Below are 22003 nucleotides of genomic sequence, written 5' to 3' on the forward strand. Positions count from 1 at the left end.
ACTTAGGAAATTAGGAAAGCTTGGAAAGTCAACATTTATTGATAAAAACAACATCTACGAGATGCAAGGAACCTAACTCGTGCAACAAGTGCTGCGCCGCTGCTTAGCCTACAAACTGCGTGCATGAGATCCTGTTATTTACATCGTCATTTTCTATCTCGCCGTGTTGTGTGCTTCTTGTTATAACAAAACGGTTATAACGTTGTTTGCTCTTGTTATAACAAAACGGTTATAACGTTGTTTGCTGAGGATCTCTATGGAAAACTTTTCATTTTTAACATTACTTGTTGGGCAATTCATTCTGGCCTTATTTTTAAATGAAATCTCATCGTAGAATTATATCGTATCAATGAAATATTATACATAACTGAATCAATTAAAAATGTCGATGTCGCGGACGATCTTCAGAAAAAATAAGGTGAGAATAGTTTCTCTGAGTAAACACTTTCGTCGGCATAGATTGATTCTCTGTGTCTTGCTGCGCATTTTAATTTAATTAGCTGATTATGCTTTATTTTAACAGCCGCACGACTTTTTTTACCACCACTTGGCAAGAATTCTGTAAAAACAAGTTCGTATCTTTTCTATGCGCAGCAAAACGCTGCAGCAGCTTTCGGTCGTTGAAACATTTTAGTTGGTGCTTTGATGGTTCACCAACATTGTGAAAACGCATTTCAGTTGAAAGGCATACTACTTTCGTCGTATTTTGAATTTTTACTATCTAAATTATGGGAGAAACTCACTGTGTGGGGCACTTGCTGCGTAAGTAGAAGCTTTTTTCTTTGGCATGATGCAAATTTACGTGAGATAAATATATATCCTATTGACCTAATGGAATGTTTGAATCTACGAATCTAATACCTTTGCGGAACGCAGTAAAATTAAAACGTTAATTCAGCAATTAACCAAATCATACATTCGTACTTCATGGTTTTCGACTACCTACCACCTTGCTTGATCCAACACAAACGCGATGTATAAATACATTCGTAAATTGTCTTGGTGAAACGCTCAGGTTGTCATTTAAAGCATTAAATTATTTGCCTAGCAGCACGGGAGCCTTGAAGCATGTCAGAGTCCGGCCGCGGCCGTCGTTCACTTTGAACTCCGTCATCATCATGCCGTGGGCCTGCGGGTAGAGGGGCAAGTCTGAGTAAGTTGTCTGCGAAGCTCGTTAGTCTAGCACGCTCTGCTCACATTGTTTCGTTGGGCTAGAGAAATGCATTGAACAGACCTACGGATACGTAGAACAATTTTGCTATTTATGGTATTAATTTTTTTCATGAACTGACTGTTCGATTTGTTCCTTTGCTTGGTAGAGTGATCTGCTGATAAACCTTAAATCATTCTAAAATCTCCTGCAGTCTACCCGTCTTATTTCTGAGCCCCACTCACCATTCTGGCCTGCATGGGTACGGTGACAACTTTGGTAATCTCGAAGTAGGAGTGTGGGGGTATGGGGCAGCCTGGGTTCGTGAATTGGCAAGCCTTCTTTTTAACCTCCCCAGGCATGCCAACCTTCTGGCGCCCCGTCAGGCCCGCCACGCCGTTCAGGCGCACCGTCCCGTGGATGTCGCTGTTCAGGTCATTGATCGCTTCCTCTGCCCCCACGAAGGAAATTTTTACCAATTAGAACGACGAATAATGATAATTATTATTATTATATGAACAAAAATTTAAAAGCAAAGAATAGTCCACAAAAATTCATATCTTTATAGAAAACGTTTAAGTGACATTAATACTTTATTATATGAAATTTCTGAGGTGTTTACGCTTACAAAGAGATCGTTAATTGTTTGATTTTTTTTCAGCGTTGGAAAAATAATTAGACATAAATTTGGCTGTTTCATATCAGCCGAGATAAAGATCGTTTTTTTTAATTATACTGCTTGTAGGAAATATCAGTCTCATTGGTCGCTGCTTTCTCAAAGACTAGACAAAGAACTATCACAGCCGTGACTGTTGTCAACTTGACACCGGAAATGAATTCTTGGTACCGTATCATTAAATAAGATGGCTCTTGGGCACCGACTTTATATTATTTCGGTTTGAGAGGAACAGCTTCACAACGTTTGTATGTGCAATAAAAAGTCTCGTTTCATTCCTCCATATTGGGTAATTTAGCAAAAAATGTAACACAAATCTGTACAGTAAAAGAAAAACCAGTATAAATTGTTACTGAAAAGTTCAAAGCATTTTTTTTTTTGCTTCGGACTGACCGTTCTGGTTGTAGAGCGTGATTTTGAAGGCTCCAGAGCGTCCTGGGAAGAGCAAGCACGGCCACCGCGAGCAGCCTGGGCCCTCCACCTCGACGCTCACCAGCTGGGCCAGCTGAGGCGTGTCTGGGCGGGAAATATGAATTTCAAAATTTCAATACGCGAGGCCACATTATTTGATTAACTTGTCTATATACTTACGCTTTTTCATCTGTTGTGCAAGGTTTTCCTATGCTATAAGATTTCCATCAGCTGTTTACTTAGTCATAACTATATTAGCTCATTGAACAAGCGATTTCATTTCATTTCCAAATCCATCTAATGTATATAACTGGCAAGCAAGACCCTTGGAAACCTCTTTTGAATGCAAGTTTCGATTAAAATTGAATTTGACAAGCGACAAATTATTTTTTGTATTATTTTATTTTAAAATAGCTAGTCAGTTATCATTGTTACATTAATTTTCGATCATCACATACGTAAGTTTTACCAACACAAGCGTTTCCACTGCGATATTTATTCAGAAAAAAATTCGCAAAATTGGATGCTGCAGTTTTTAGTTAGATTTCAGTGCGTTATTTTCCAATAAGCCTCCGAGTTACTTGAAAATGTTAGTAAGTGAACGAGAAAAGTTGAGTACTCTTATTGATAGATTTTCTTTATCACAAGTTATCGTGTCTAAAGTTTTCGTGGCTATTGTGTCCTGAGTGAGACAATCGAGCGGCGCCGTGCCTGCGTGGTACACTGTAGGTATACATTGTATGGTACACAATATTAAATACCTACACTGTAGGTATACATTGTATGGTACACAATATATACCTAAACTGTGTAGGTATACATTGTATGGTACACAATGCACACGCGTCACAAGTTTGTCCACAAACACTGACAAGAAAATCCTTTGTATTGCCGTGCGTGAAAGATACGCCTGCAATGCCGGATGTTTTGACGATCTTCATAAAGCCTGAATGCCTGTACGCTGGTTGTTGTCACAGGGCGGATGATCTCTTGAAATTATATTATTGAAATTGAAAATTACACGGATTTCAATTGGCACATCTCAAACATTCTGGCTTAATTATTTCTATCAAGACTCTCGAAATACAAAATCTGAACAAAACTATCACCATACTTGCTGCTATATTTTTTAGATCAATCTCGAGTTCCGGTAATTCTCGTTACCGAGCCTTCAGAAAACAGTTGTCTAGAAAACTGTTCACGAACGCGTTGGCAAAGGAGTTTGTTATATCCTTCTTGTAATTTTTGGCCGGCTGTTTTTCAGTTTATCTACTTAATCCATACAACATCCATTCTCACTAGCAAAGCTAGTGAGAATAGGCCATGTGCCTATTTCTTCAGCGCTGACACTTCTATTCTAGTGAGAATGCACAATCGCGTATTATTATTTCTTGTAGTTTGTCTCGCGGAGAACGAGCATGTTACCGTCTCTACTGTTATTGCAATGGAGAGCTATGCTTACTGTATGAACAGAAAAGGACGAAATTGCTCCTGGCAAAAGCCAGCAATGTTTTCTTCTTGGAATGGAATGAGCACGACTGCTGTGTCAATAGTATGCATAATGTAGAAGTCTTGTAGCTAATGCCAGTTAGAGTCATATAGAGTCTGGAAAAACTTCTGGGGCAGGTATGTGTTTGCTAAAGTTAGTGAATGTAAATGATTTCACTCAACAACAATTTTGATTCAGCATAACCTGTTCGAATGAGCGCCTATCGTTAATTCATAGGCATTACATTCATATAATCTTAAGAGAAAAATATCGTCAGGAGATTCAAACTTGTGTGATAGCCCAAGAATATAGCAAAGAAAAATAGCAATCAAAGAAGAATATTAAAGAGTCTCTCACCGCAAAACTTGAAGCCACGTTTCTGGTCCACTCTGATGGCTGCTAAAGCCAGGCTGATGAAGCACAGGTGCAGTAAGGTTCGATACATCCTAGAAAAAAAAAATGATAATCATGCACGAAAAACAAATTCAGGAAAAAAATATTGACGAAACATGTAAACCCCAAAATTGACTGTGCAATTTCAATGTTCATAATGCAACTGTTAAATCTTTTAATTTACTTAAATTTCGGGAAAGAAAGTTCTGGTAAACCCATTTTTATCCTCCCTTTATCATTGCGAATACATTGTATTATCCGTCCTTTTAGTCGAGTTAAAGGCCGACGGCACTTATCAAATAAGCTCTCTTCTCCTGTACATATGGGGTAGGCTTTAGCTGCTGCATAGTTACGCCTCTAACTTCCCGCATGTGGTTGCCTTCTGATTGTTGTCAGGGGAGAGATTTTCAAGTGTTATAGTCTAGATATTCTAGGCAGTTACATGTTACTCCCCATTGGCAAATGAGTTCTTTAATATGCATTGACGACTTCAGAGCAGAAAATCATTGAGAAAAAATCATTTGTGAATTGACATTATTCAAGTAAAGATACGGATAGGGTAAGATCGATTAGGCACAAATTATAGACGATGCGTTTTATATTTCTTGTTTCGTAATGCAGGTTCAAACTCGTCGGCAGCGGTGGGGGGGAGTAGGACGACATCGTCAATTCTCTGGTTTGGTTTGCGTGCCGGTTGTCGAGGCTCTGAAGCTTACGCAAGGAAGCTAGGCGATCTTATGGAGTAACTCCCCTCGTTCTGAGCCTCAGAAAACTGTTCAATGTCAGCAATTAAATGTTTTCAATGTGAGCGAGGTGGTGACTTGAAATCCATTCACCGAGCTTATCAAGAATTGTGATGGTCAACCAAATATCCTCCTGCCAGCATTAGAACCAACAAAGATTCATAAGTGTAGGAAATAATAAAGTTAAATTTGTGGGAGATTCTTAGTAGATGAGAGGATATTACTCACTGTAGTTATGCTGTATATAACACCAATTAAAACATTAACAATGGAAAGGGATACTAATAGAGGAAGGAAACACTTTAGAATCTGGAAGCCGGAACGACGAAATGTTCGCATATGGACAAAATAAGTTTATTTCTACTACATAAACCGAGCACTTATATCGATTATTCATGTTAAAAGGACAATAAATAATCTATAAATTCTACATAAAAGCCACTACTGAAGGCCGACAAACACACTTATTATACTGTTGGCCGTGCGCACGTAACTCCTGAGTTGACGTAATATCAACACGCGTCGTGCGTGTTGTGAAGACGCGTGCGGGACACGAGTCAACGTCTCATAACCGTGAAGTGGCACAGGGACATCTTTTCCATTGTGTTGACAATAATTACACACGGAGAACAATCTATCATTGTTTGGACTGTATGAGGTTTTATTCATGTTTGATGACATGTTGCTTATATTCGAGTTCCGTCGTATGGATGACGTCTAATCTCTTCAGCACACAATGAACTTGTTCCTACCGCGCCACTTTCAGCATACTTTTTATATCATCGAATTCATTCTTTTTAAAGCACATTTCTTGCGTTTTAAAGATATTATAGTAGCAGAAATTGAGTAATATCATCAACGTAATAGGATAGTGACAATGATTAAAGCAAATTGTCAGCAAGGTGATGACGGTATTGCGAAGGTAAGTCATAGTACAAATTATTAAAGCCAATGATTCAACTTGAATGTAATTTATTAATTGAGTGGTTCACTTTTTATGAAAGTTGCAGTTTTTCATTAAACGCCATTCCTCTATTCTGTTATGGATCCTTCCCTAGTCCCTTATCCAAAATGAAACGAAGGTCTATTGAGACCCGGTAATAAAGTCTATTCTAGACTCAATGGAACATATATTATGATAAACATCTTTAGAAGGTGTTAGAAAGCAAGGAAGCAGAAATATAGGATAAATCAGCATTCTTCACAGAGTAGCCTCTATGCAGAAGTATAAATAGCAAACTAATCAACATTACTGGGACCGTTTTCATCTTAATAATCGCTTTAATTGAGTATATGGTGCTTGTTGGAGCTTGAATCTTTCATAAGTCTTTCAGAAACGAGCAAATTGGAGCTGCTGATACCCAATCAAGTATAACACTCTGACATTATCCACACCATTCGTATATCCTGTTGATTCGCGGCAAATCTCCGGACACCTATTCTTTTTAATGTAATATGATGTACCCGACATAAAGCTTCACAACCCCACATGTGATGTGTTTCTGAGATGTGCGGCGAACACGTCACTTCGTATTTCCAGACCTCGTCCCCTTGAAGACGGGATTTTGTCTTCACTCGATAATTACTCCGTCATAACATAACATAACATAACATAACATAACATAACATAACATAACATAACATAACATAACATAACATAACATAACATAACATAACATAACAAATAACATAACATACCATAACATAACATAGTGATCTCGGCGCTGAAGTGTAGGCCTGATGTGGCCTGTCGCCGATTCTTTTCCTTTTCGTGCCTTGTTCACAGAAGATCGAAATCGTGTCATTTGACCGTATTTTTTCATGACTGACGAAAGTTTGAAATAGCTACTCGGCTTCCACCGGGTTCGAATGTACGAATGTACGACTACGTAAGTTAAGTCGTACAAGAATGTGCAGACATTGAGGCTTAAATAAGTGGCGGCGAGTCTTTAAATGATTGTAGTTTCGGGGGTTTGTTTGTGTTAAGATTAATTAATGTTCGACGGTAGTGTGAGAGTTGTATTCATTCCATTTTTATCAATTGCATTATTCGAGTCTATGCCATGCATAAAATTATTTACAAAAACATGAAGCAAAGGAATAAATTTGTGTGGACATTAAGGTGAGGTAACAATTTCAAAAAAATATGAGCAATTTAATCGAGTACGAGGCGAATTATTTAAATCGGGTAGCTTTATCTTACAAATACGTGAATTATTACATTTTTTAAGTTAACACAACTATTCAGGTAGGTAGTCAATGCGTGCACAATGCAGTGAGCTAATTATATGAAAAGCGTAAATTTGTACTTTTTTCATTCTGAATTTTCAAGTCACTGTATATTTGAAAATTTTTCTTTTTCAAACGAAAAAATAAAAGAAATTTTTTTTCTTTTTTTCTGACACAAACGTGATAATGTGAAACTTGCGAATCGTAAATATTCTCGGAATATTTACAAAAAAGTTTTCAACAACTAAACTAAATTTATGAATTTATAAAACTACAAAATTGAAATTTACAGTAAAAAGGGGGAAGCTTACAATTTAAAACACTAAGCTACTCCCTTGGAAGCTTAAAGGCGGGAAGCAACAGCCTTGGCGAAGATACGTCGGCTGCGGCCAAGTCTTTTCGATGTCTCATTATAATTAAGGATCATTGCGACTACTTTGTGGAGACTGAGACAGACAGCGAGGTATTGCGAAGGCAACGAACATAAAATCAATGGCCAGCAAGAAAGATATTTTCTACTTTTAGATAATGATTTACTACAGAATAAATTTTAGAGAAGCATTTAATTATTGTCTAATTCAAGACCGAGGAGGTGTTGTGAATTGGAACTTGTTCGTAAGTTTTCGAAAAACAATTTTGAATCTCGATTGAATCGAAACAAGCGAACATTTTATAAATGCTGTGAAATTTTCTAGAGATCCATAATATTATTCCACTTCTTTCATTGCGGAGGCAAACTTCTTTTTCGACTTGACTGTTAATTTAAATCCTTCAGGGAGCTAGCCGACTTGAAGGAGCGCACGCAACGAGCATGCGAGGCGGCAGTTAACCAAAAATCGAACTCCTACCACAGGAAAATATATTCGAGGATATATATCGGAGGAGTCGTGTCCAGTCCTACGGTCGTGTGGAACGTTATAATCCTTACAAGATACGATTTTTATGGAGAACCCGTACAATAAACCACTTGATAGATATGATGAATATTGTTCGATCCTGAAAATTTAAATCAATGATTTCTCTGGTCATTAACCACTCGTGTTTAAATAAGCTTATTCTGCTATCTTATAGTAATAGATATATTTGTAGACCAAATAACAGCAACAAGCGTAAACAAGTTTTGATATTGAGTGTCGAATACTTTCCGCAAGTCAGTTGAAACAAATAAAGCCTAATCTATAGAAGGGCGATCAATATAACAATTGAGTTGAGATTAACATAAAAATTCTTGCTGACAGCTTCTAATATGTGTTAAAAAAGTATTCGGTGAACGCAGCTGTCGATTGCCGGCCTCACCAAATCAGTAACATTCGCTCAACCGCAAGTTGAGGCCATCCATCATCTGCTGCATCTGCACGCGCGCAGGCTTCGTCTCCCGACGCACGTCTGAAGCGGAGGCCAGAGGCATATGAAGCTTGATCTTGTGTGGACGTGGCGAACGACATTAGAAATTTTGTTTCGTAGTGCATGAGGAAAGCATGGATGATTTTTACGATGTTTCTGTGACGGTGATCGCTGCATTATAACGCGCAAGTGATAGCAAGCAGCGCAGATTTTCGTAATGCATGAGTGGATGCGCGGTTTCTACAGTCACCCCGCGAAGCGAGTTACGACACACGAGTTGCGCTCTTGTGTTCAGACGATCGAGTTCCATGCCCAACTTCTTGCAAGAGATGCCCGCCAAAGGTCAGTTGGATGCTCCACTTTTGCAAGAAATGATCATTTTAAAAGCATCGGACTTTCACAGTAGTTCGGAACATTTGTCTTTTCATTTCTTTGACCATCTTTGTTTTTGATGACTCACTGTAGAGCCTTATCAAAAGAGCCTTTCGTGTTTAGCCTTATCAGCTTTAGAGCTGGGAAATTGAAGTTGCAAATAATTATGTGTCTTAATTTGAAATTTTATCCAAAATGGCATAATTGATCAACTTGCTAATGCGGAGAAGGCTGCTGAGTGGACTCACTCCATTCAAGTAATATCTTTTTGAGTCTTTGGTTTTGTTCATGAAATGCTTACAGTAATATTGTTCGCTGCCCAACCGATCGTGAAATAGAATGAATAAAACTGTTCTGTTGATTGGGGTGCTTACTTTCTCTGTCACACGTCGTCTTCAGAAACCGGGAACTGGGATGCAAAATTTTGCATCGATTCAACCTAAGTCATCATAAAAAATCAAAAATGAAACAGAATACGAGAAATATTACGATAATTGAGAAGCCTTGATTGAAACTGCTATATTTCTTGGCTGAACACTAATGAATGAATAAATCTTCATAATTACATGAGTAAAATTCTATTTGATTTTTATTATTATTCCATAATATTTCCAAATGCCATAAATGATACGCATCGGCTCGTTTAAAATCTCACAGCAGAATCAAACACTTATGAAGGACACAGCTTTAACTCATGACATCTTTTTCTAGTATTAGCCATTGACTCAGAGACGTGGGGAGCGATCTCACACGGAGCTTTGAGCGAAAAAAAATCGTTTTTTCGAGATTCTTGGCAGGATGCCGAAGCCCCGAAACAAAAGGAGACCTTCATACTTCATTACCCAAATGGCAGAGAAATATCACAGGGATAAAAAACATGGCCGTCGGAAATCCCTCCTTCCTACTTTTTATGAAAATAATGACATGGAAGGGCGTATTTTTGCGCTAGCAGTAGGAATAAGCTCCACCGCAAGATAAATATTTTTACCCGGATGAAGTAAGGTAATGGATCGAGTTGGTCCAGTCACAATAATAATGATAATCAGTAAAAGTGTTCTTATGTTGTCAAGGAAGCCCGTCTACACTAATGAGTATCGTAAGTGAGAGGATCAAGTGAAAGTCTTGTATATTTAGCTCAGACCCAGCAAAAGGTGCCCTAGTTCTCATTCAATAGACAGTGTATAAATAATGTTCATTTCAATATCGCTTCCTGCGTTTTGGACAATCTTATTTAACATGTAGGAAAGATTATTAAATATATTATAAGGCACGTCATTAAACGAAGGAAGAACATTGATCCATTTATGCGACTAGGAATTTTCTGTTCATTCAAGACTATCACGAATAAGCCAAACTAAGGAACGCAATAATAAAAAAAAAAAAATCATCACATAGACTTGCGGCGACGATAGAGGAAATTATGTGTGTGAATTATGATCTGAATAGAAACAATGTTGAGCCCGCGTCATTTATCAGTCGCACAACCAAAAAAGTAAAAAAATATAGCTCACCGTGAACAACTCAGTTTTCGAGTTCATAACTCTGTCAGCCAATCTACTGACAGGTTTCCTAGCCAAACCCTCCAATTATAGATGAAAAATCGGCTGCTACGTGTACTTATCGGCTGCTACTAGTACTTAGGCCGCTACGTGTACTCAGGCTGCTACGTATACTTAGGCCGCTACGTGTACTTACGCCGCTACGTGTACTCAGGCTGCTACGTGTACTTAGGCCGCTACGTGTACTCAGGCTGCTACGTATACCTAGGCTGCTACGTATACTTAGGCCGCTACGTGTACTTAGGCCGCTACGTGCTCTTTAGCGAGTCTTGCATGTACGGCCCCATGTGCAGTGCAATTTCGTCAATTTGTGTATTGATACTGTTTATCACTTTAATGGGTGGACTTGCGCCGGATCAATTCCACAACCATAATTTTTAAGCATTTAGCTTTCGATTTAAAGAGAAAAATATTAACAAATATCTTATTAATGTACATAGTATATAACACATTTTGGGCGAACATCTATTGCGAAAGCAGAGCATGTCCGTTAGCTGTGTTGGTGTGTGCAGTCGAGGTTACGATGCAGGAAGAAGCCAGGCTGTAACACCTCCGGTTTAATAAGAACTGCTCGCCGTCCTTTCACTTTCCTCGGAAGTCTATAGAGACTAAAGCTCGCTCTACTTGACGTCGGTGACTTGCTCAAAGATCTGAATGAATGCTATTCCATGATCTCAATTTAAAATCAAACCTATACACGGAAGCCAAGTTATATGCAATTGTTCTATTTATTTCGTCACTTAGTGCAGTGGCGGTGAGAATTATTTAAAGAATTCATGTAACATTAGTAACAAACAGAATGACTTTAAGTCTCCCATTAAGTTGATACTCACATGAAAGTTGATTTAGGCTGTAGGTGCAGTAAACTATCAGACCAATACAGAAAGGTTTAATGGTTGTGCGAAGCGGTGTGATTATAGTCCTCGCCTTGCACCGCTCTGACGCAGACTGACCTCCACCAAGCGGTTCACTCTTATATGTACCGGGCCCAGCCTGCCACAAATCAACGTGACCGAAACACTCCAGTTAACAACCTGCCGTATTCATCTGCTCTGTTGGATGCTTAGTCAACGATACTCAGCTTCTAAGTTACAAATTATTCACCATGCCAGACATTTTTTAACCATTTAAAATAATTACATTACTACGATCAGTTATCGCAAGTGTAATTTGAAGATCGCTTGAAGTATTTGGAATTGAATTACCGTCTCATTGAAGCAGAAAGATTAATTATTCATAGGATAGATTAAACGTACGTATCTATAAAGTTTTTTTTTTAAATCTGCTGTAGGAAATCCAGAGAAATTCATATTGAATGACTGATTACAATATACATATATTGTTTAAATTTTAAAATTCTATTATTCTACTGTAATTTTCACTTTGCCTCGCATGGTGCACCCAGATTCATAAACACCAATAGTCTCAGCTTAAATTGCTTTCTTGAGAGAGAGAGTACATTTTTGAATGAGAAATAATAGATATGCCAGATAAACGTTTGCGATTGATGAAAGAAAGAAAAAACATTACACAAAAAATGATTTGACAAAGTAAAACGAAAAATTTGAGATCAAGAAAAAAAGTACCATTATAATTATATTATTGATAATAACAGAATCCGAGTGCTATTTTCACGCAACGAATTTTGATAATTTATTACAGCCAATATCTACCAATGGTTGAAATTTTTATAATAATCAGAAATTAAACTTAAACTAAGCTTATCTTTAATTGAATAAGAACACATAAGTTTGCTCCATTCCTGCAATGAGTTTTGATGCTGCATTCCTAGGGCATTTAGGGGTCATGAGTTATGAGCGACCTGAAACAACGGAGCACCACGGAGCCGTTGACCGCCGCGGAGGAACCAGTTTGTGACGCGGCGGCGGCGGCGGCGGCGCAGGAATACGGCAACCTCTTCTGCTCAGCGTCAACGACCGCTCCTTTGACCAGCCGCCGCCCCATGGTCATGCTAGTAATTCTGCACTAGGTAGAATGACTAGCATTACCAAAAAATAATTTAAATTTACTGTTTAATTTGAATTTAAAAAAAAGCCGTTTAATGATAAATAGATTTTCAAAAATCCCGGAAATCGTTACGGGTGTTACTGAATTGAAGTTAACAACTTAAGTTATTCACAGTTTTTTTTATATTGCTAAATTCTGTCAACCATCGCGGTACAGAAGGGATTTGGAGAATCCTGCTGAATAATTAAAACATCCTCTTTCAATAAGTGAAGTACTAATGCAGCCCTCGGTACGTGCGATGTATTGATTTGCATTCAACTCGGGCAATTAACTTCCTAAAATACAAATCAACCAATCCCTAAATCAGATAAACTCCCGCTTTCCTGAATCAAGTAATTGCTTACTTTAAATATTAGCATATAAATTAAACAGTTTAAGTAAACGCTCGTTCATTGCCTTCGAAATAGGTCCGTCAGGCGGCCACAAGACCGCCAGGCGGCCACAAGACCGTCAGGCGGCCACAAGTTAGAGTGGACACAAAGTATGGACGCGTCGCACGGCGGTAGCAAGAGGGCGCTTACAGATGTCCAGAGCTTAATTACAGCGTCGTCAGGGCGTTGCTCTCTCAGGTCTGGGTTACTCACCAAATTCACATGGTTAATGATGAAAAACTCAGATTTTTACCTTGATATTGAATATAGAAAAATAAAGAATGATCTCTGACCACGCAAGTCAAAAGTTGTGTTTATTTCTGATACAAATCCTGACTCCTAATAACAAAAGAAGTCGTGCCTCGTACTGACCTCACAACTGAATTCAACTGCAGATGATAGAGCTAAAAAGTGTCATACTTACAGGTTTCATTCTGAATCTATTTTAATCAAATCTTGAAATGAAATTTAGTTTATGTATCTGTTCAGTACGTGCATAAATAACGTCGGGGCGGTGGTACTGTTGCCACCAGATGACCTGCCTTGGGTTCCCGTAAACAGTTGATTCCCTCAGCCGTACACTTGATTCTCCGCATGTGGAGCACCCAACCAGGAAATGACCTACTCCAGGATGTCCGTGGCTGCTCCGAGCATAAAAACTGCATTCGTCAGTTCCAGGCACCGAAGAATTGCGACGGTGGTTCGCTTTCCGGTTCACAGTCGACTACTTTCATCTTCTCCGTCCGTCTGAAGGTCAGCGCCCTTTTCACTTTCGTACGCGTCTCCGCGAGACGGATTTCCTCTCCATGAAAGACCCAGACCCGAAAATACTAAAAATATTTATGTAATTTGTGATGTCGACTGTTTTCGACGACAGAAGGGTCACATTCGTCAATTTGATGCCGTTAAGAAAAACTTATAGGCAATAAAACTAAAAGTTTAGTGATTCAATTGTTTGTTCATCAATTTATAATCCATAATTCATCAGCACATATGACAACTTTTGTTGGTAGATGGGGTACCACGATTTATTTCACTGCATTATTGATGATTATGTAAATAATCCAGTTAAAGGGATGAGTTAAATGGCAAACTATAATTATTTTTTTTCAGAAGGAGTGCATTTGATTCCGTATGATTGGCTCAAATTACTTACAAAAGATTTATATTGTTACTTGACAGTGGATGATTACAGGTAAACTTAGAATCACATCTGAAAAATTGGACGCACAGGCTATCAAGAGTGTTAAGGCAGATTTATTCATGGAACAGAAACACAGAAAAAAACGTGTTTTCATAAGCGAAAACTAAAAAAACTGTCTGGCAGTTTGACGGTAAAAAAGAGGATGGTGCACGTTGTGAATTTACTTATACGGTCTTCACGCTCTCCTGTGGAAAACTTATAGAAGTTATGACTGTGTAAAAATCTGTTCAGCGGATCTGTCTGATTGTCTAGTTCATCTGCAAGAAATTAACGTTCTATGAGAAATGATGTAGGATAATATGCATGCAGAGCGACATTAATTACCAGCGTATTCTAGAATACATAGAAATACCCTTGAGCTGAACCAACTGGTCCCGAGCACCTTGTTCAATCAGGTGTGTAATAATTTTTTATATGTATACTAGTGGGAACATACAACCTCTCAGCGACAGCAGGAAATAATTGACTTTTGTAGAATTACGAACCGTTATTCCTATGATATAACCCAGGCTGAAGGTTGGTAGCAACAGAGAAAGTATCGAGCGTCCGCGTTCTGTACAATGGGCGGAAACGTTGAGCAATATCGACTAGTCGACGCCGATGACTGCGATTTATTGTTTACGGATGGCAATGGTGACCTTCCCTTGCCACGATGATCGTGCAGAACTATAGTTAAGTGATATAATTGCCGGCTCTTTTTAACATAAATAAAATTAAATACTCACTATAGCGGGCGCGGGGGAAGTTCAGTTACTACCATTAGACGGACCGAAAATATGCTTTTGCAATTATATCTATTGCAAAGAAAACATTCCCATTATAAATCACATTCACCATTTGAATATATCTAACAGTATGCTCAGTAAAGATTAAAGACAAAAATTGCGATTTCACTACAAACAATGCGATTAAATGTCAATATAACTTGATTGGCAAATGTTACCAAGAAAGTTCTGATCAATATCGTTAAATTAGTGGGAAACCAGTTCGTGAATTTGACAAATTAATCTTAATTAATGGTTGCCCACTAAAAATGCTTAAGCCTCTTTTGTCAGAAGTGCAACGTTTTGGGTAAAATCGGAACTTGAATGAATATCAACGAACAAGGCTGGAATGCATTTTTTTATAGTTTTGTTGCCCATTCCATGCATAGAAATTTTTGTTCATATGCAATTAGAGCTTTCGAACGGCAACCAATTTCAAGCAGTTCAACTTATATTGTTGGATGTATACGGTATGTATTGATCAAAATGTTAAAAATTGGCATAGACTCCACCAGCAAACCGTTTTAATGTCCCACAACCTTGAAAATAATAGTTAATAACTTCACTTCAAAATCAATCAATTTTTGAGCAATCCCTGTGATCGCCTAAGTGCTCATGTAAGATTCGCAGTTCACAGTGACCGGTGCGAACCGTTCAATGCGTGCGTTCTAGCGAAATTCCTCAGCATGGTCTGTAACCTTGTCAAGAAATTAATGAATCGAAGTAAAACGGTCAGTAATTTTGCGGTTTCCAGATTCAATTTATGTCTGAGTAGCACATTTCGTTTTACCGTATTCCGTTAATTTTTTCCGCCCTTTAAAATCACCATTGTACGAAAATATCTATCTAATTTCATGCATAACGAAAAAACATAAAAAATAAAAATCAACTTGAAATCGTTGAATATTGACCGAAAACCGTTGATGAAATATTTTGAACTACCGTGGAGCACGGGCGTACAGGGCCATTGATGTATTTTCTGCAATGCTAATGAATAATTAACCAACTCAAATTAGGTTCATACAATTGTAATGAATAAAATGTATGAAATGAATAAATTCAGCGCCATTATATTTAATTACATGTACATTGATATTTGGTTCCAGAGCAAAAGTTCTCCCACCGCAAGCGCCATTGGTTTGCTCTGGTAATGCCGGGGGCTTGGAAAGCGCGGTTAATTGGAGCAGAAGCATCGGTTTCCAATAGCCTAACTAGAACAAATAAAAGGCACCCTGTAAAGCGAACAGCAAGCAAGCGTTCACGTCAGAGGCGGGAAGGCGGGCTTCATGAAATGATGCTGTATTAGATTATGATTTTATAGCGTCAAAATACTAGTCAAAAACATTGCCATATTTACGCAAGTTTTTTGTCAAGTATTTTGACGCGCGTGTGTGAGGGCCTGCGTGCACTTAGGATGATAATTAGTCGAATGTGTGCCGATAGATAATGCCAAACATTCCGATATCATCAGTTTATTAAAGGAGGATAATTTTTCAGGGAACTGATCGCTGTATTGAGAGGTAACGATGATATATTAAATGGATAAGCCATCAACGAATGTCGAGGATGTTTCGGAACTTTAATAATGAACTTGTGGTACTTAGGCGTAGTGTTCAAAGTCTGACCTGTCAAATACCTAATAAATATGTTTATAAGTCTATTTTATATTTCACTTTGTCTGACATTCTTCAAAATATAACGCATATAGTGTGTAGTATGAAGTATATAACGATGAGACTTCTATGAAATTCAACATACAAAAGAATGTGTTAGCTCTTAGGACATCAGAAGGTGAAACTAACACATGTGGGAGAAATCGATCTGCCATCTCAATAGAATTAGGAAGTGAATGAAGGTAACAAGGAAAAATTCGGCTAATTGGTATTTCTCGACGTATTTCCTTGTTGTTCCATTTGAAGAACTAATGTTAATCTCAATGGTTATTTCCTGAATTTAATTATTATATGTTTCTAAAACTCTTTTTGCATCGTGTGAAAATATACTAGTAAAATTTACACATGTAATTTAAAGTGAAATATTAACCGCGGATAAAAATGTTTGAACATGCAAGGACGGAATCAGAGAAATAATTTTTCGATAGGAACACCGAAGCCAGCATTGCAAAAATCTACGGTAATCCGTCATACACTTTGGCTCTGAACTCCCTTGAGACATAACAAAAATTTTATGCATCTCCTGGAGTTCACTACTGGGTAATAGACTACATGTTAACTTCCATGGGGATTGGGTAACTTCCATGCAAGTTTGCTTAGGGGTCATGGTCTCACATGGTTACTATACCAATTGTTGCTTCTAACTTTTATTAAGAAATAAACGACAAAGCTCATAACTTTAGGCCATTTACTGCGCTTGAAAACATAGCCTCACATCTGCGTTTGCTTCTCAAGACGGAAAATTGTCCTGAAATTTTCAGTGCTGTCTCATCCTCAGAACTTTGTGGCTTTCGAGAAAATTCGCTCAGGTGCCTGCGGCCTGTTGACGTACGGCGGTTTGCTGCAGCAAACGAAGGCCTTGGTCGCGGTGAAGTTAAAAAGTTGATATGATATTCGCATGCAACTTTCAGAAATAAATCCTTACTTTTTATATTGCATTGAGCTAACCGTATAAAATGCATAAATATAATGTAATATTTATACATATATATAATTGTGTAAGTCAGCATATTGAGAAATCTTCTATTTGATGACACCTTGGCATCGGGTCTAAGAATGATATAAATGAAAATTTAATCAATAATCTAGTAAAAATTTGCAAGAAATTACATCAAACACTTCAAAAGTCCTTAGAATTTCCATAATTAAAACCGGACACCATGAATCATTTTAAAAATTGGGAGCATAGTATAGTTTTGTTTTGCAGCAATAACAACACATTAGCCGCATAAATCATAACCGGTTAAAGACCACGGCTGCGTGACGTGCGAGACAGAAATATGACCGAATATTTGTCGAGACGGAATAAAATTGTTGTGAGAAATTTTTCGAACGTCTGATATGTTGAGACGCGTGCCATGAGCTGCATTTGATAGTGCAGTATATGTATGAAGTGTAATGGACGCCAGTGCTGTATAAAATATACAGCAGACAGTTAGCCTGAGGGTCAGGGTGTTTATTTAGGATGGGAGAGCGGCTGACTGGCGGAAGAGGGCCGACGTCTTCGTTTTACGGGGTCCCGTGACGGGAATGTCTTATGAGGCTGCGTCCTTTGGCAGGCGTCAGCCTATACTTTCCTGAAAGTTTCCGATTGAAAATAATTGGGGAAATTAGCTATACCGATAAAATCGTCCTTACAATGCACTTATAAATAATAGTCAAATAATTTTTGATTGTTTTGGTATAATATAATGGACATTTAAACCTTTTACAATTTAAAAACAAATTAGGCGCAGTTTAGACCTGCATAAAACTGATCATTAGAGCGCAATAATAAAAAAAATTCCGCGCAATAAAGTTAAATCGCTGCATGTGTCTTTCATTTCTGCAGTCAAAAATTCCGCATCAGTCTACGGTCTATAATGATGAATCAACAGGCTGTGTCGTTACTTAATTCAATTCCTACAGAGATGAACGATGCACATACGTATAACAGATCTCTGCATCCTAGATTGGAATCTATGTGTGCAATGATGAACATAATGAAGGCGAAACAAACTGGAAAAGAGTATTAGCAAAATGGAAAATTTAATGCATCCATTATTGCAACTTTGTAGGCTTTTTCTTATTTTATAATGGTGCTTCTTAGGTCTGGTTTATTCCAGGCTATTTCTCAAGAGCAGAAATAGGCTGATTTATTCGGCCAGTTGGCGGAAGTTTGCATCAGCAGCAGAATTTTCTTACAAAAGAGCAGCGCCTTGCAAGAAATTTACATTAAATAATACAAATAAGAAAAATTCTTCCTGGAAAGTTGCATCAAAAAATAAAGATTTGACTTAATCTGCGGCCTGGGGTGCCGACGGACACAGTATTGAAGTGCGGCGCCACGGTGCGCAACTCGTGGACATGAATAGCGGAACTCATAAGAGGAAGAACAAATTGAAGAACAGAGCAATAGAAGCACCGGCATGTACAACAGTCTTGATTATGAATGGAATGTGCAAAATAATTCTCCTCGCCCAGCTGTCGAGGAATGTTTTTGAATATTATTTCGAGGAAAAGTGAAAGAAAAATGCGAGCGGTGCATGATGAAACATTCCAGCCTGACTTGTGACTGTTCTCTTCAGGAGCTGAGCTGCTTTGAAGTGTAGTGAGGCTTTCTTTACCGCAGTGAAACGTTCATATGAAACTAAGACGTCCAATCATTTTTTGGATCTATCATGCGTATTTTTTCCTCGGTTGTTGGAACATCAAATCTGAGTTCATGTGAAACAGAAATACACGCTGACCATTAGACTTAATTACCGAAAACAATACTTCAAATATTTGCTATTGCTTTGTCTGATCATTGTTCACTCTCAGAATGGTTTGTGGCACGACTTTCATCAGGCGTTCCAATCTTTTTTTTCGCGTCGCTGTTTGAGCAATGGAGTGCCGGGCAGATGACCCTTCACGTCCGGCCGAGCTCCTAAATGGCTATCTTAACAAATGAGGCTATAAACTCCATGATTCAGGCGACCCTCGCAAAGGTGGTGTGAATCCCGCCAAAACAGGGGATCAGTTGAGCCATGATCAGATTAAGCGAGGCATTCCGAATGCCTTCCCCAGAAAGGAAGAAAATCTGAGAACCATGATGAGAATTACGCAGCGGGCTGGTGGGACTGGGACGAAAGTTACCGATAAGGGAGACGGCATCGTGTTAACATACCTTAAATATAGAACTTTATCATTCATGGCCGTTCCTCACCCGTGTCGTTCAGGTAGCTCCGTGTTCTGTGTGGTGTAACTAAGCAATGGCCATCCTCCTAACACTGCAGCACAAGTAGCCCGGCGCAATGCGATGGTAGATTCAAGTCTAGTCCGTGACTGCTGCCAAGGTTTTTAGGAAGCCCATGTTCTTGGGTGGTAGAACCAAGCCTTGGCATTGTCTTTAACTCCTACCGCTAGCCCTGCGTCGTGGGGTGATATAACCAAGACATTGTAGTACCTCCTATCAGGGCTTTAAGGAATCTTTGTGATTTGTATGGAAGTACATACCCGTGTCAGTGCAATTCGTCGGGGCTTCAGGTAGCCACGCGTTCTTGGTTGTAAAGCAAGTTACAAATATGTCGCCCGCAAGAGCTTCCATGTAGCCCCTCTTTTGGAGTGGTTGAAAAAAGCCATGGTCATTCCTCTGGAGCCGGGGTTTTTATTGAGCCTCGACTAGATCCAAACCAAGTCCGTGCAATTTGCCATGGTCCTAACGTAGCTCTGAGTCCGGGTTGCAGAACCAAGCCACCAGTTTTGCGTTTTGCCGTAGCTCTGGGTCCGGGTTGCCGAACCAAGCCACCAGTTTTGCCGTAGCTCTGGGTCCGGGTTGCAGAACCAAGCCACCAGTTTTGCCGTAGCTCTCCGAGTTGCAGAACCAAGCCACCAGTTTTGCCGTAGCTCTGGGTCCGGGTTGCAGAACCAAGCCACCAGTTTTGCCGTAGCTCTGGGTCTGTCTCTTATACACATCTAGATGTGTATAAGAGACAGGCTCTGAGTCCGGGTTGCAGAACCAAGCCACCAGTTTTGCGTTTTGCCGTAGCTCTGGGTCCGGGTTGCCGAACCAAGCCACCAGTTTTGCCGTAGCTCTGGGTCCGGGTTGCAGAACCAAGCCACCAGTTTTGCCGTAGCTCTGAGTCCGGGTTGCAGAACCAAGCCACCAGTTTTGCCGTAGCTCTGGGTCCGAGTTGTCGAACCAAGCCACCAGTTTTGCCGTAGCTCAGAGTCCGGTTAGCAGAACTGCGGCGTCGAGCGAGGCGCCTCAGTCGTAAGCTCCTCAAATGAGAATCTATTGCCAATTGGCTCGAGATTATCGGCCAGTAGATACCAGCCAGTGTGCTTCCTCTGGAACTCTTCTAATTTCTCCCCGTAGCTCCCTCTTACGAAGAGAATAAGAAGAGTGGGCGAAGAAATAGAGCATATTTTAATTGCATTTTGTTTGCTCATGCATGTGCTTGCTGAACATTTTTATTAATACAAGACGTCTAATACTGGTAATGCTCCAAAATATCAAGTAGCTCTAGAAATGTCAATTTAAAAAAATTAATTACTATTTCAAAAGAGTATCTACTATGAACTATCATATATATGAGTTTCATATTTTTCATTTTTTTTTATCAATTGAAATTTCGGTGATTTCTGGAAATTTTGAATATCCATCGGAATGATGAAATACATTATTCACTATCATTTTCTAGTGAACATTTTTTAAGATTGTACTGAGTTTATTAGTATCATACTTGCTGCTGATCTCTTCAGCATGTCCGCCGGAGTCTGCCTCGGAATTTGATCTTGTTTCCAAACTTACGAACAAATTTGCAAATTTTTACAGGAGCGAATTTCGGCTCAATGATAAGGAGCGGTAGAGGGGGAAGGGAAGGGAAGGTTATAAGTCTTCGTAAGGGAGTTGCTAATTGAACGAAATAAGAGGCACTAATAAGGCGCTCGGATCATCATTAGGCGCGCGAGCTTCATTAAAGGAGGCACCTCCAGCAGCCAACTTCATGAGCTTCATCTTTATCACTAAATGCTGCGCCTGCTCTCTTCACATTGATATTTCTGAACTTTTGAAACTGTTCTTTGACCATGATGGGTAATTATAGACGATGATTACGAATATTAAGAATTCATGTTCTAAATTGAATAATGTAGTATGATTTAAGCCCTTAGAATAATGTTGTTCCTAACGAAAGTCAGAGAAAGTCGCAAGAAAAAACACTGTCACGTTTAGATGACTACTTCATATCCTCATAGGGTCAAGCATTGAATCCATCAACTAAGACCTTCACATTGTTATATATTCCCAAGAATATTCCTTGAACTGAGCCATGAATGGGAGAAAATATCGTTAGAAATCATCTCCTCTCCCAAGCTTGATGATGGGCGGCAATTTACCGCGGATTACCCACTGCACAGTGATATTCAGCGTTGATCTCTTCATAAATGCGTGCTGATTGAACCGCGTGCATTGAGCGGGCCAGAGCTGGCTTGATGCGAGGGCGGTTAATCGGCGGCTAGGAGCAGCTTAACAACAACAACAAATTTTATAATAATTACTACTGAGTTAATACACACATCAACCCTTTCTCTGATTAGCGAAAGGGAGAAGCCATGAAGTGTGTATGAGATGT

General features: G+C 39.0%; 1 protein-coding gene across 1 annotated transcript; it reads right to left on the reverse strand.

The window, feature by feature from the left end:
* Positions 1–20: 20 nt before the first annotated feature.
* LOC108670034 lies at positions 21–11299 on the reverse strand. The gene is made up of 5 exons (XM_018157484.1): positions 11200–11299; positions 4084–4172; positions 2220–2342; positions 1396–1601; positions 21–1129 (listed from the first exon to the last, which is right to left on the reverse strand). Coding segments are annotated over exons 1-5 (513 nt in total). The 5' UTR covers positions 11202–11299; the 3' UTR covers positions 21–1036.
* Between the last annotated feature and the right edge of the window lie 10704 nt (positions 11300–22003).

Source organism: Hyalella azteca, unplaced genomic scaffold, assembly GCF_000764305.2.
Source record: "Hyalella azteca isolate HAZT.00-mixed unplaced genomic scaffold, Hazt_2.0.2 contig1323, whole genome shotgun sequence".
Classification (NCBI taxonomy): Eukaryota; Metazoa; Arthropoda; class Malacostraca; order Amphipoda; family Hyalellidae; genus Hyalella; species Hyalella azteca.